Source organism: Centruroides sculpturatus, unplaced genomic scaffold (genome assembly GCF_000671375.1).
Source record: "Centruroides sculpturatus isolate CEXI.00-Female unplaced genomic scaffold, Cexi_2.0 scaffold83, whole genome shotgun sequence".
Classification (NCBI taxonomy): Eukaryota; Metazoa; Arthropoda; class Arachnida; order Scorpiones; family Buthidae; genus Centruroides; species Centruroides sculpturatus.
Genome location: NW_019384393.1, coordinates 170,537 through 186,558, shown reverse-complemented (window position 1 = coordinate 186,558; position 16,022 = coordinate 170,537). Strand labels below are relative to the sequence as shown.

The window sequence follows — 16,022 nt, the reverse complement described above, 5'->3', positions numbered from 1 at the left end:
CAACCCCTGCAGCACGGATTAATACCGCAATTCGCAAGAACCAGGCGCAAAACTTGAGATTTTTATCAGATGATGGAAGGAAGGAACAAAGCAGCCAAATGTTTTTTGAACCTATCTATAAAGAAAAATTTCGCATGCTGAATATCAACACAATGTGTATTTTGTTCTATTCTCATCTATAATTTCCTAAACACACTAAGCTGTACGGAACATGTAACCTATCCCGCTGCGAGCAGAAACAGGGGGGAATAGTCACGTACCCTCCAATTATCGTTTGACAGAACAATCGAAATGACATCAGGCATACAGAGCAGGTCTATTACCTTCAGCTAATCGGTTATTGTTTGTGCTTCGTGTTTGCACTTCTGGTTATATCCACAAGCGCACTCTCGGTCTTCTTATAACTGGTCTCCGAATAACTTTACTAATTGTTTTTTATAATTTCTATTATACCATTCTTCGATATACTCTATTGATAATCTTATTAATAGGTTGGCATTGTCTATAATTAGCATAGTTTCATCCGAAAATAATTTAGACGTTCAAGCTGAATACTTTCTTCTCTTAATTCCGCTCGTATTTCTGTATTTTTAATAAGTAATTTTAATTGGGCCATTAGCATTGACTAATTATAGCTTAGCAGTACGGCTCTTTCATATTTATGCAGTTACATTAATCACCTTAACGTTGCTAGACGCATCGGTAAAACTCTACTATCACTGGATTTCATCACCTTCGGATCTCAATATCTTCTTGGGACCACCTCCGAAGAGGGCATCTTTTTATTCTGTAAAGCATTCGTGAGTTATAATCAGTGATTAGCAGTAACGACTTGATTCAAAGCATAAAATTTGTTTTTAACCTACGAATTTCTACATTTGTACATTGATTACACAACTTGAATCGTTTCGGACAGAAAAATAAATTATTACATGATTTATTTAATGTCTTTAAAGCTGTGTAAAGGGTAAATTTATGCGCCTGCTTTGTTCTTTTTTTTGAGTCTTGCATATGCACGTATTCTGAACATGACTAAGAAAGGATCCTTTGGATATAAAGTTTAGATTTTATAGATTATTATCTCACTAGAGATAAGATGGATAAAAATAATCTACTTTTGCCTTCGGGGTGTATCTCCTTTGCTGTATCAGATAGGAAGACGCGTTCATCGCGTGTTGTCTCTATATTAGGTAGCAATCTTTTTCTGCTTTATCCTAACACATTAATGATCGGACGTACACAGGAAACTATTACGGTGTCATTTGTAATTGCTTGGAAATATATTATTAGTGTAGCTACCTAAAGGTTTTTCTCTCTTCCTCTTTTGATTTCTTCTGGCGGAACTATTTTGATTTCATAGAATCTTCGACCCCAAATTTGCACGTGTGAAGTCACAACACGCTGCTTCTATGTTACTTTTTTTTGTGCTATACTTTAAACATTGATATGCCATCAACTCCTTCGCTGACTGGCATCCATGCACTTTTTTTTTCTCATTTGATACGATTGCTAAACTTTGGTCAATATGATTAAGCAAGCGATAAAATACCAGTCTAATAACAAGTTCACGTAAGAAATTTGTCCAATTACCAAAACATTTTATCGCACAGGTGATTATATCGTGCACAAAAACCTGACTTTGATTTGTACAATAATCTGGGTTATCACGACCAAACAGCAGAAAAAAAAATCATGCTCCGAGTTTAAAAAACATAAATTTAACACTAGTAAAAAGAAATGTAGTACGAATCGCTGGTGGAGAAGAAAAATCGACTTATCGTTAAAGCGGGAGTAGCTGGCAAGTTTATATACATGTCACTCTCCATTGTTAACTCGGTTCAGATTCCATCTAGTAGAGTCGAGGGCACTTAAATTTATCGGCATATTAATTCTCGTTGTATTCTAGACGTGCAGTGGTGTGTTCTCGATGTTGAATCGAATCGAGACCACACCCACGACTTTACGATGAGTACTCAAGAAATATATAGAGTCGTACGAGTAAATCTGTATGGAAGACGGCAGTTCGCCAATTCTGTATCCTCTTACACCGTTGGGCGTTTGTACAACGAAAAAATGTTTTGTGTATAATACGATACAAATCATAACTACTGGAAATAGAATAGCTACTGAGAGCTGCTACCGTATATTAAAAAAAAAGTATAGTACCTCTTGTCTATTCTATGTATTCTAGAGATGAACTTGATATTATATTATTCTGTATATTAAAAGCATAATAATAAGGATTATTATGCTTTCTATTAATATTTTCTATAAATAAATGAAAAAAAAATTATTAATTTAGATCAATAAGATGTAGAAATTAATATAAAAACTGTGTGATGCGTTTGAACTGAAAATGATTTGTAATAGTTTAGTTTTTCTGCATTATTGTTCGGATCTTTTTATCATCCGAACAGTTAAGAAACACTTATTATTCCGAAACTGACAGAAAGGTAGCAAGACGCGAGAGTAGGGGGGCACCGAAGATAAAAATCAGAAATGCATGTTCTAGTACATATTGTATGAATGTCAACTTAACTCCAGTATGCAGGTCATTTCTTGGAATTGTGAAGGGGAATTACAATGAGTAAAATTAGGGTCATTATGTAAGTTTTTTTTCCATCCCCCTTCTTCACCTATCGAAGAAATTTGAACTCATTTGCGCGTTCTTCACATTTTGCAAATTCTCTTAATTGGAAGATTAAATCTGATATGACTTATAACGTGACAGGGAACATTTATACAAAAATCGCCTTCTTAACTGACAATTAAATCAAAATTTTAAGCGTTAATTAAATTCATCGAATAGCAAAAGTGTTTTTTTTTAAGATTTAATTAGATAGAAAAGATATTTCATTACTTTGCTTAATAGTCATTTAGAATACTTTATGTTTTTATCGCGTTTTATATCGGAGTAGAATCTTCGGTTTGAGTTTCCAATCGAATTTCTTATAATTGAAGGCATTTATCTATACGCTTTACTGCCCGTGTCGCCGGTCAGGAAATCTGCCACCAAGAAACAATCTATTGTTGTAGAGACCCTACCGAGAGACCGGACGCCGGTCATCACTTTAGAGAGGAGTATGCGGCAGTAGCTATCCATCATTTTGCTACCTGCTGGAGCCAACAATAACAAGGCCACATCTGCAGATAAGCTCGCTAACGCACTGTAGTTTAAGAGATAGCCAGTACACCTTATAAGTACTGGTTCCGGGTATGGCGAAGGCACGTGAACACACGGAAAAGAGTTTCGCCCCCTTTTTTAACTGTAAGGGGCAATGTTTCTAGTACAGATACGATGCCAGTGAAGTTAGAACTCACGTATCTGTCTCGACTTTTCAGATAGCGGGACAGATGCCGAAATTGTAGGTTGCGCTACGTATCTATGGCTACCGTGTCTTCGTATCTGTCAGATCCGTTTTACTGTCTCCAAAACACTGGATGTATTCAGAGAGACGAGGTGCACTAACCGGTCACTCTTGGCCTATTGTGTAAGCCAGTCATTGTCCTTTGCTACAACTGCCAACACGCAATGGGCTGAAATTTTTATGCTTTCTTGTTTTATCTTCTGTTTTCTGGCTCTTCGTACTTGCCAAAAATGTTAAATGCCACATTTATTTTGTTCTCTTCCTCGTCCTTCTTCCGTTAACTCTCCTTTTTTTTAAAGTAGAAAAGAAACTAATTTAAGAAATTTGTATTCGCAAATTAATTAACCGTTAACTAATTAAAAAATAATTAAATCGAAGTAGTGTTATGATTAATTGAACTCAAAATTCCGGAAGAAATGAATAGAATGAAGTTTTTATCGAGATAAAATTGTTCTCAGGAGGGGTTTGAAAAATTAATCGTTACTTATAACAATAATAATAAATTAATTTTAGGAGGGAAGATAAACTCTTAAAGTTCTTTCTAATACAATTCGTGTTTATTATTTCTTTGAGAATCATTGCAGCAAACGATTAACGTATAGTGCTTACCTTATTAGCATAGTTATTTAATTGTCAGTGGCCGGATTGATTAACTTTGAGTGCATTATCAAGTCTTCTATCATCTGTAAGAAGGGCTTACAAATTATTTACGGTTGGCATTGTCTAGTATGGGTGCACATCAATGGCACGTTTACTTTTTTTTTCTAAGGCGCCAGATGTTTTTAATGGTCACTGCTAAAGTTTTATGATAAGGCGAATAGCCTGTTGATGATCTCATGCTTCAAAGAGAACGATTAAAATTATCTTAATTTGTTATTTCAATTAATGATTTGTTATTATAATTTTTGGGCATATCGTATATGGCAGATTAATACTAGAATAATAATTTATCAAATTTGATATTATTGAGATAGAAAAGCAATTGTAAACCATGCCAACTACTACTTATATCTCATTAGGAAAATAATCGTTTTGTTTTTAATTTATCAATCATTAAATGACCAAGATGATTAAAATTATGGTTGCAATGAATGTGCCATTGAATATTGCCACTATAGCAGGAAAGACGTCCTTGTTCTGTTTATCAATGCCATCAACAGTTACGTAGGTAGAGGGAAGACAGGTGACATGAGGCTGATTGGCAGGTCCGTTGGGGAGTTTCCACTGTTTAACCTCACCTCCTGCCGAGCCATGTTAAGAATAAGACTAAGGACACTCCTAGTTCTACATGTTAACACCCCTGAAGAGGATTTCATCTAAAGTCCAAAGATATACAATTTTAGCGCAAGAAGCAAACTGTAGCTATTATCGTGTTCCAGGGAACATAAGTTAGTGAATTGAAAGTGAAAGACGTTCTCTCATTTCTCTTTTGGGGCGTATTGAGGCAAGTGACCTCCATTATTATTTTTTCCAGCGTCCTCCTAACAATCTATCTTTGTCTTCATCATTGTCCTTTCACTTAGATCATTAGTTGTGAAGTTTCTGGTTGCCTCCAAACTGCCAGCTCTGTTTGCTTGGCCACCTCGCCTCTTTAATGGCTGCTTTACCTATCTTAATAGTACGACGTGGTTTACATCTTTATCAGCCTTTGGAAGTCGTGAAGGGTTTGGGACGGTGTTTCATCCTCCCCTTCTGTTTGGGGGGAATATGTTGGTACTAAGGATGCAACTCCTCCCAGTTCACGTCCTTTCGTGTGCTGGTTGGGTTATTGTTGACACACAGACTCAACACTGAAAGGTATCCTTTATTTGTTAGAAGAAATTTGCGTGAGGGGGAACTTTTTACTAGGTGCTATGAATTTTAAATGAATTTTTAAAAACAATGCAAATTCCAGGCGAATAACATTTTTATTAAATACACATCCGTAAACATTTTTGTATTTTTTTTTTTCAAAACAATTTTTATTATTCAAATTTTTTGGAACAATATTAATAATTTCTATTTACTAAAGCAATTAGATTCGAAATTAAAATTTTATGAGAATAAGAGTGTGTTTATCTTCGAAATTTAAACTTCACTTCGTGCTAGTCGTTAACATTTTTCTATTTTATTTATAATTGCACGAATCATTGTCTTGCCACTATTATAAAAGGAAGAGAGAATTGAAGCAGTGAAAAATTGCTTCCTAATCTATTAACACACACCATTTTCCTTTCGGTAGAAGCTAAACTCTCTTCCTTCGGGCCAGCAAACTTAGGTGACATTCATATCACAGCCAAGAAGAGGAAGAACCATATTTGGTTCGTAAGAAACGAGTTCTGCCTGAAGCTGTCGATAATTGTTGCTCACAGTACCGCGTCCCTAACATTACAAGGCGAGTATGAAGGGCTCTGCTAGGCTGATTAATTGCTGCAGCGGATCAGGGTACCAACTGACCGATTGTATCAGGGTGTCTTGGACCGCACCCTCCGGTGACGGACCTGACAAAAACCACACCCGCTCCAACGACGTCAACTAGTGTTACCCTACACATTATAAACTTATTCGAATACAAACCTTATCGCCGTAGTCATGTGAACGTGCATCCTCTTCAAGCAGAGCTCACCAAAATCGATAGCACGTTCTACTTTATCAATAATCTGAATTGGTCGTCAATTGTATTTGTATTATCAGTGTCGAATGTAATTAAAAAAATCACATTAAAGTTGTAATTTAGCACAAAGGCAACTTTTAAATATTTAAATAACATTAAAATTCTACTTCTGCATCGGAGATTTACAGCATATATTTAGGGAGAAAAAAAACACTTCAACCAGTATTTCACTATCTTTAAAATCTAATCGAAAAACAAGAGACAAACTTGCTGCCAAGAACACGGCACTTTTTAATTTTAACAAAAACAGGAATCTGAATTGATTAACCGAGCTTCGGTTCGTTATTATTCTTCCGCAAGAACAAGTAAAATATCCCTCGATTTAATTGCTTATTTGCTCTTTGGTCCGTGATACTTAACGCCGTAAAGAAAAATATAACTCATATGGCAAAAAAAAATTCTCCAACGGACCTGAACAGGGAATGTAATGGAAACTGGTCACAAGTGACAAAACACTTAATTTCATCGTTCAAAGTCAAGTCACAGAAATCTCTTCCATGACTTCATCCGTCTGTTGACCTGTTCATCCAAGTCGCATGGAACATCCCACATGATGGTACGGCGACCCGCGAACTGTCGTAACAGGTTAATGTGTAGCTCGCAGGGTTAAAACGTTTGACAGTTTCTGCCTGTTTCCATTCGTGACGTCATTGCCTTTATGTGTGAGCCTGAGGAAAGAGTCTCGATGAATTCTATTTTTACGAAAAAGTTTTTCAGTTTTTTCGATTAGGAAAAAAAAAGAAGAAAAATTGTTCAGAAATTCGAATTTTTCTCAGATTGTTCTGGTTAAATGATAACCTGTGACTAATCCTGCACAATTTATAAACATTAACTCAATTAAGATGATTTTATCTGAAGATAAAAAAAAAAATTGGAATTGTCTAACAGAATTGATAATTTATCATGAACATGAATACAATAGGTCTTTAACATGTATTCTTTAATCAGTTTTCAAGTTATAAAACGATAAATCAATTTTTTTATATGTTCGTTTTTACAAAAAGAGTCTATTTTTATTAGAATAGAATTGTCCTTATTATTTTTCATTCTGTAAGAGGAAAAATTTCATTTATTTTAGTCTTTTTATCTACAATAATTTTGAATATTTCGAGTGTCCGCGATGTTTTCTCATCAGAGAATGATATATAGGCTAATCGCAATTTGACGGTGTGTGGTATTAGTAGTAATGTAACAACACGATCTATGTGGTGGGTCCAACCGTGAGAAGTGAAGTCGTTGATTATCACGTGAAGTTGCAGTCCGTCACGTCCTAGATAGCTCGTAGCCCCCCGGGGCCAAATCATGAATATTAAAAGAGACAAAAGAAGTAAGCAATGACTAGGTTTATACAATAAAACCACACTTCTCCTTTCAACAACTTCCAACCCCTTATTCTTTAAACAAGGAGCACCTGCACGAGGAAAAGAAATCATGCCGAAGGGAAATTATCACAAGGGTTCTCTCATGTCTCCCTACTATTACTTATCGGATTTAAGATGCGAAAAACTTGTTACCACGCCTAAAATGTAGCAAAATTTGACAATATAAAGCAACACCAACCAATTTAGTCTTCTGTAATAGGAGATTAGACGAAGGATCTTCTCTCGAAATTGTGCACTTTTTATCTCGATTCAAACAATAAAAATCTTTTACTTCAGTATTTCGTAACCCTTTTTTTTAATTTTGTCGACTTTTTCCTCTAACAATACATATTCGTCAAAATTGTTGGGTAAGAACTGTTCACGTCACCTCGTGTGACAGGCCATATTTAAGTTTCTTTTCACTTACCTCTAACCTCAAAATATAAGAAAAATCTTAAAATAAAACTATGGAATAGATTTAATTTTAATCACCGGATAGGTCAAGCTCGTCACTTTCAACAAATAATTGGATCACGACATGTTGTGTTCGTGCCAGAAGTGGGATAATCTGTAGTTGTGCACGCGATAATATAGGACTAGGACATCACATGTAATCTCTGTGTAAAGTGATGACACGAGGATGTACTATTTTTCTGCACGTAAACCATTCTTTAGTGTCAAAACGAATACGTTATGCCAAGTGAATAGCATAACTAAACTTGTCAACGTAACAGAAAAGGAGCTATTCGAACATTTGTTCATATTCGTTTTCATCGTTCTTATCTTCACGCATTAGCAACCAACTAATGCGTAATTTAATTGCTGATATATTAATAATAAAAGAAAATTATTTTGTAAATAGTTTTATCCTAATATAGTTTACGTATAAAAAAATTAATAATTTCTAAGTTTCATTTGAGAAAAAAATGATTTTTTTATATCGATAGTATTATGACGAATATTCTTTTAGAAAAACATCTGCAATACAACAAAGCCACCTTCATGTTTAGGGAGAGGCAGCTCTGAAAGGTTGTGGAGAACGTTAGAGAGAAGGGAGGGGGTTGAAAACTTTAATTAGCCTAAAAACTCGCCTCCATTTCCTTCCATTAATTACCTACCAACAAGGTTTATGTGTCATTCACTTTGTGTACACAGACGGCTAAGGGGAGGAATTGTGGAATGTTAACCTGCTGGCCTGTGATGGGTGAAATTAAAATTATCTGTTCATTAAACTACTCTCTACTCGACTTAGTTTTTTTCTCCCCTTCTTCTTTCGCTTTTCTTCTATTCCATTCGGTACTTGCGCGTTTGAGAGAGTTACAGCGGTTTCACAGCCTAATAGCTGCAAAGTGTTAATTCGTTTTTTCCCCTTAATTCATTCTTTTCTGTCCCCTTCCGCTTGGAATAGAGAAGAATGGAAAAAGCAACTTGTCCGCTGAACCCTGAGGCGAGTTGATGGATCGAATAATTTCATGATCTAATTATTTCTGGCTTCGAATCCCGTGTGAAGATTGGTTGCTCTTAATGCATTGTTTGTCACGTGTTGGCACCTTTACCTGCTGAGAACTAGCATCTGCTATTTTCGATAAGCTTAATAAGATTGTTTTTTTTTCCTTTCTATCCATTCCATGTAGATATGTACGATCGTTTTATTAAGAGAAATGTTCGATGACAAATGCATACAATTAATATACTTCTACATTTTGTAATTCATCTTCGATTCCAACTAATATCTAAATTCTATTTTGACACTAACTACAATTACTTTTTGCAACTGGAGCCAATAATTTGTTTCTCATCCCAAGTATCGTCTACAGTGACAAGTACATTAAGTCTAATTGATCGGAAGCCGTTCTTTTTTAATCGAAACTTATCAAAAAACGCCTGACTAATGACATTCTACTGATGATAATCGGTTATTTATTAATCGGTACTTTTGTAAGGAATCGCTTCTTTAAAAGGCATACGCCCCGATGTTGCTGTAAATTAATGTCACCTCTGAAAGGTTGAAAGGTTGGCAGTGATTGCTTAAAACTAGATCATGTAAACGATACTACTAGAGGTGATTAGGATCTGATTTTTGGATGTAATCTAGATGTTAATTGGCGTAGAAGTCCTGTTCTGATTTCGTTTCTCTTACGAGAAGAATGTTTTCGCTTATAATTTAAGCGAATTTTTTTTATAGGGATGAAATTAAGGAAAAATTTTGCATTCAATTACAAAAATTTATGGTTTAAAAATAAATTTTAGGTAAGTCGAATTGATAATATCGAAAAGAAAATCGACTTTTGAATTCTTAATAAAGTCCTTAAAAAAAGACAGTTGTATAAAAGATTAAGGCAATATAATTTGTTTTATTAATTCTAAACGATATAAATGTCCTACTAAATAAAAATCATCGGTTAATTAGATCCTATAAAACTTTAATTACCTCTCTTAATATCTAATTAATTCCTAGTTTTATCATCAAAAGATCATAAAATCATTTCTAGAATAAAACTTGGAGAATATTCATCATTCGCTTCATAATTTTTCAGCTTTATGTCATCACATATACCTGTCATTGAGTTTTGAAGACCCTTCTATCTGCAGACAGTCAATATACAGGAGACGAATTGGTTTAATCTTTTCGAGTAATATAAGCAAGCTTTTCTCCATTATAAGGGCGGAACTCAGTTATTCATCAAGTTCTAAGCTTTAATGAGTTTGGCTTGAGTGACATATCGATATTAATATAGCTTTTCTCCTCCTCTCGACAGTTGGCAAAAATGCCAAAAAATAGAAAAATCCAATAGACGATTGGCGAGCGCTAAACTTTTCTAATAGCTTGGATTTTATTTATTCCACGATTGTTATGTCCGAAATGGCAAATAAAGTCGACTACTGTCTTGGCAAATATTGATGTTAATGACGTTAATATAGACTACCTCTTCCTTCAAGTTAGTCTTGGACTACTGTGCACTTAATTGTCTAGATGATGGATAGTCGACAGCTAATGGAAGGTTGGCATAAAAGATAACACTAATTCCAACCGCATTAAGCCGCTTTTTTCAACAAGGATACATCATTTAGTAAGCATCACGCATTGATAGATTCCTTTTGAGTACAAAAGATTCGGCATTTAACTCCTATTCTAATTCAACAAGTTCGAAACAGTAGTTAAAACAGATTTTTAATAGAAACCAAATGAAATACTTCCTCCAGTTCTCCTATCTTTGACACATCTCACGGTTTATCGAGTACAAACAGAATGGTTAGATTCACTTTATTCGAGTCTCTTGTTTTATTAGTCGTTGCTATCGTAGATAGCAAAGTGTAGGTGATCATTAAATTCTCCGACTTGCCTGCCACATGTCTACTAATCCCGTCGGTTGCATCCCTTTGGTGATCCTAATGTGGTTCAGGTACTGTCCCGTGACATTGTGTGAACTGATGTAACCGTATATAATTTCGTCAGATATATATGAATCTGATGTGGCATTCTAACGGCACCGACTCGCTGGTGCATTAGTTAAATCATACAGAGTAAACTGGCACACGTTCGCGTGCAAAGTTTATATAAGATTCAAACCAGACTAAGGACACATACTATGTTTATTGGCATATAACTATAACTATAAAGTCTTTATGCTTATTCTTGTATTGTTGTTATGATGATTTGTTTTCAGTATTTGTAGTAAGATTTCTATCACAACTAAATTTGAATTTACTCAAAATTAGTATGTAAGCAACATATTAAGAATATATATAATCACCACTACAAGAATACACTAATTTTTATTTTTGAAATATATTTTAATGCGAATAAATTTATCATTGCAAAACGTTATAAAAAACATTGAAAATGTCTGCAAAAATTAGTAAAAAAATCTTGCAAAAAGTTCGGTTGGATTGGAGAGAAAGTAGGGCATTTTCTAAAATTTACGGGAGCTTTTTCGTCATCTTTAGCCCCTTGACCGCATCAATCGAAACTTCCGCATAAAAACCGATAACCTAAAAGCCTTGTTAATCATACAACACGCCCTTCCTTTTGTTTGGCAACATTACGACGTTTCTCGATTTATAAATTCAAACTTGTCAACATGTTAGCGATGTTTTATCCACCTTGGAGATACGGAATTGTGCGTGGGTGTTCCCTGCCATTGTTAGCTTGCCACGGTGAATTATAACAGGATTCGATAATGTAAGAGACATCTCTAGCATTGATCACTAGTTGGACCCAATGGCAACCTGGTAGGCATTCAAAAACAATTGGCCACACTTTGTTTCCGCCATATTTCCAGTAATCCGATACGGGAGGAGTAGATTTATCATTTCCCATTCGAATATTTTCATGGCAAATTTTATTTTCTTTATTAAAAAAGAGAGAATCCCCAGATTTTAAGCTAAGCTTTTGCTACCGAAAATTTATGCCATGCGGATTTTCTTCGAATCTCATTATTGTCCCGAGGGAACCATAGATCCACCTTGTTAATTACAATTAGTGAGGAAACGTTTTCGATGGATGTGGAAGCGCTTTTATGCCTCTAATGATATCCAACCGGGTGCATTGTAATGTGTAAACGCTCCAGAATTCTTAATGCGTGTTTTTAAACTTATTTACGATATGTGAAGTCTAGCGTAACGGATGAAGGTCTTCCACAAAAACACTAGACTCGTCGGGCAGGTGCTTTTATTTTGTTCGACCATTTGTTTAGCATTACTCGAGGGTGATTCTTTATTTCTCCCCACGAGGGTTTTTCACATAGAAGCTTTGGGTGTTGTCCGAGGCGTAGTCAAGGTTATTCTAAGATAGGTGCTTCAAAGTTCTTGAGTGGGAGAAGACCGCATCACCCCGTCATTTCCATCTGTCACGTCCAAAACGGACATAAACTAAAACATACCGATTAGAGTCTAATGTATTCTGCTGAAAAATACCAAGCAATTGTCTGTGTAGACGAGTGACAGGCCAACGTTTTAAAAAATGACTCTTAATTAGCTAAGAACCACCCCATGTGCGGTCATGTTAGAGAAATCAGGGTGGAGAATAAAAGGGGGTGGTATGTGATAGAACAGTAATTATCCACGTGCAAGGGGTAGGTGCCGTCCATACCCCACAAACCTTTGGGCTGTACCGGTTACTTTTGACTATATAGAACGTAATAAGTGGACACAGTGTTTGGTGTAGGCTAGTTAGCTACACACACCCTTTGATATTTATAAGCATTATTTTCCGCTCGGTATAATGAAGTTGAATTCTCCTTTTTAAGAATATTTTTATAATTAATGGAAGTAGCTAATCGTCTGTCTGAAAATTGTTTAGCATAATTATAGCATTTAACTCTAAGATATATTATAATTATAAAATTATGTGATTTGATATGTTGACAATATAGTTAGATGCATTTTCGATAGGCTGCGAATAAAATTCGATGTTGCAGAAACTTGATATTGCTTAACAAAAAGATAACATTTAAAATCCATTCTCGGAACAAGTTCTCCAACTGCGTCCTTGGATCTTCCATTTTAGTAACTTGTTCCGTTTCCTATAAAGTCGAAAAAGTTCACCCTTTGGGGACTCCACGCCCAGCTGTTCCTCAGCCTCAAAACAATTCACCTCTGGGACAAAGAAGACACTCAATCTTCTTCAAATATGCTGACACGGTCACTAGAGACAATGATTTTTTTCCCTCAATCTTCTAAATATTTTCAAAAGAATTTCTCTTACCATTTGTTTTATACCAGGAAATTTTAATGCGATTTATTAAAGCTGATAACGCAATCGTATTAAAAAGCTGTCGTCAAAAATAGTTATAAATTAGTCACGCATGATAGTCAATTTAAACTAAAACTGTTGTTAAGGTATTTGTATTCTGACCTCGACAAACAGCTGTCTTAACCGGATTTAGTTTTAAAGCAAAGGAACCATACTAGCGAGAAATTTATTCGTTTCTTAGAGCTACCACAACACCCTTACAGCAGGGAGTGCAAACCCCGCATAGTTTGAGGAAAAGACTGAAGAGGGCCTGGTACCAGATGGTCTCTGGTGGGTGGTGAACAGATAATAGCCCTGCCATCTCGACCCGGGGAGACTTTCACTACTTCAACTGATGTCTTTATTGCGTTGAGTCCCTTTAAATGCTCCCTTCTTCCTGCCCTGACTGGCTGATCCGACCTTCCAGCACCCCGAGGTTATATTCTCTAAATTAGGTCCATGTCCGGTGTTAAGACTTTCTTACCCTCAAGCCAATCACCGCATTGCCGGTATCTGACCGTCGATGGCAGACCGGTTCGTGTCTTTCTACCACTTCCAGCACGTTGCCAGCTTAGCAGAAGAGTGACCGTCGCTGCAGTTACGCCCCACTAGCACTTGCTCCTGTGCTACAATGTGCACTCGTTCTGTTTCCCATTAATATTAATCTGTTCTTGTTTCAACAGCGTCGGATGATATTTTATCTCTGATATCAGACAAGTGAAATACTACGTCTTTCGGTCAGGTAAACGTTCTTTCTTTAAATATTTCTCGTTATTTTCTTGATGCAGCGTGTTAACAGTAGATAAGTTATAAGAATGCAGCTAAAGCTTCTGACTGGTTGACATGTATATGTAAATCTGGTCGTGTTATGGCCGTTGGTTTGTATCAAAGGCAATTCTAAAGTCCTTAAAAAGTTCCCGAGCCATTGGTGTCTCACACGAATGAAGTTACTTCAACCTAAAACTGCCTTTACAGAAGGAAGAAAAACTCGTAATTTCAGTCCAGTCGTTCAAACTTTTTTACCGTTTCAGTTTTTCTCCTTAGTTCTACCTTCATTTTTATGAAGCGCGGTGAGAAAAGTTAGAAAAAATATTTTCCAACTTTTGCCTTTTAATTTTACGTATAAGGTTCAAACTCTAACATTATAAGTATATAAAAGTTGTTGACGGTTTTGTAAACTTATTTAATGTTTTATTGGAAATATTCTTGCCAAATTTGAATATCTTGAATATTTTCAGGTCTGAACGGTGGTTTCGGAACCCCAACTTCTTGGCGTTCCTCGGATACCCCAGACGATCAGTCCACTTCGATGTCACCCACCAGCTGTGCCACACCCTCCGACCCAGATGCAGACTTGACGTATACAATTGGAGTGACGGAAAGCACACCGTACGCCTGTCAATTCTGTGACAAGGCATTTCCACGTCTCAGTTACTTAAAACGTCATGAACAGGTAGGTGTGAGGGTTCTCGAGCGGGGGAGGAATTCGATGCCTTTGATTTCGCTTCGGGCATATAAGATCGCCTTATTACCTTATAAGGTCATCGAATTAATACAACTTAATTCCGAATTCAACCTTAGAATATTAATTATTATTACCTGACTGGACGAGAGGTATCGAATCCGGTGCCTGTTACTGGAGGACATCTCTTGCCACGTCAATCCTTCGAGATATTTAACTCGTCATCAAAATCTAACCATGGACGATGCAGGAGTGAATTAGTTCTAAGATTTAAAAGAATAGAGATCCTTTTAATATTGCAAATGAAGTTAAATATCTGGAAGCATTTACAGAAATGTTAATTTACTCGAGGATGTTATTCTTTGTATACTCACTAAAATATTCTGAAATTACTCGCTTTCCCGTGGAAATGCGTTATTCTTCTATTGTACGGTATAACGAAGCAACCCGAGAAAGCGATTCAGCCAGTAATGCTAGGCATAGATCATTAGATATGGAAATAAACCAATGTGTAGAATGAACCCTATAATTTGTCTGACTGCATTACGATAGAATAGAATATTCTATTAGGCATTTGTATTGGAATGTAAAACAGTTTTCAAGTGGCAAAACCATTTCAATTCTTACCTCATCCAGTTCATAGTCCTTCCTCCCTTTCTTTCTATAAATATTGAAATTTTCCTAAATATATGAAAATGTATTCGAAAAAATTCTCTAATAAAAACTTATAACAAGAAAATACTTTTTAAAGAGCACAAAACTTGTCTTCGTTATGTTGATACTTTGGATGGATCATGTTTGTTAACTACGGTAACAAAGGAAAAAGATTGGATTCTTATGAAATGTTTTTATTGAAACAGTAGTATTAAGTATGACAGGTTTATTACAAAACTGTTGGATGTTATTACATAATTAGCTTGTTTTTCTTGCTAGAAAGCATTATTTCTTTACTCGACTTTTAAATTAAACAATATACAGTAGAGCCTATGCAATCTATTAATACTTCACCTAATATACCCTTATATAATACATTAAATGAAGAACTTTCAGCATAAACCGACGTTGCAAAAATGTTTCACATTGTATAAGATAAGCGCTCTTACATTATCATCCCGATAATATTTAACAAAGTACAGTACATACGCATAAAACTAATCTCCGTAGCAAAATTTCTCTTTTAAAAAACAATTTAAAAGTAGTGATTTTTGATATTATACTTCACCATTTCTTTCGTGAAATTAACAAAAAATAAAAGTTTTCGTTAATTTCGGTAAATTTCTAACGAGTTTGCAATAATAAAAGTGTGAGTTGACGGTTTTAATTATCCCCAAACTACAAATCACGCATAGTAGTATTTAAAATAATATTTCTGCGAAAGAATTAGAGATGTAAATTCATAGAATCCTTGCTTTATTTCTAAGGAAAAGAACAAATCGATGTGGTG

General features: G+C 35.4%; 1 protein-coding gene and 1 long non-coding RNA gene across 3 annotated transcripts in view; one reads left to right on the top strand and one right to left on the bottom strand.

Annotated features, from left to right (window-relative positions):
• Positions 1–16,022, top strand: part of LOC111618288 (zinc finger protein 423-like) — a 56,512-nt gene that overhangs the window by 28,582 nt on the left and 11,908 nt on the right. The window contains exons 1-2 of one of the 2 annotated variants that reach the window (XM_023359783.1): positions 13,787–13,858; positions 14,355–14,569. In XM_023359783.1, coding sequence (XP_023215551.1) covers positions 14,426–14,569 — 144 coding nt within the window. In that variant the 5' untranslated portion in view covers positions 13,787–13,858; positions 14,355–14,425. Of the gene's footprint in view, positions 1–13,786; positions 13,859–14,354; positions 14,570–16,022 lie in introns of those variants that run through there. The other variant, XM_023359782.1, reaches the window with a different exon arrangement.
• On the bottom strand, positions 14,982–15,428 carry LOC111618289. Its single transcript, XR_002755544.1, has 3 exons — positions 15,321–15,428; positions 15,206–15,239; positions 14,982–15,116 (listed from the first exon to the last, which is right to left on the bottom strand). It is a non-coding gene; the product is annotated as an uncharacterized LOC111618289 (long non-coding RNA).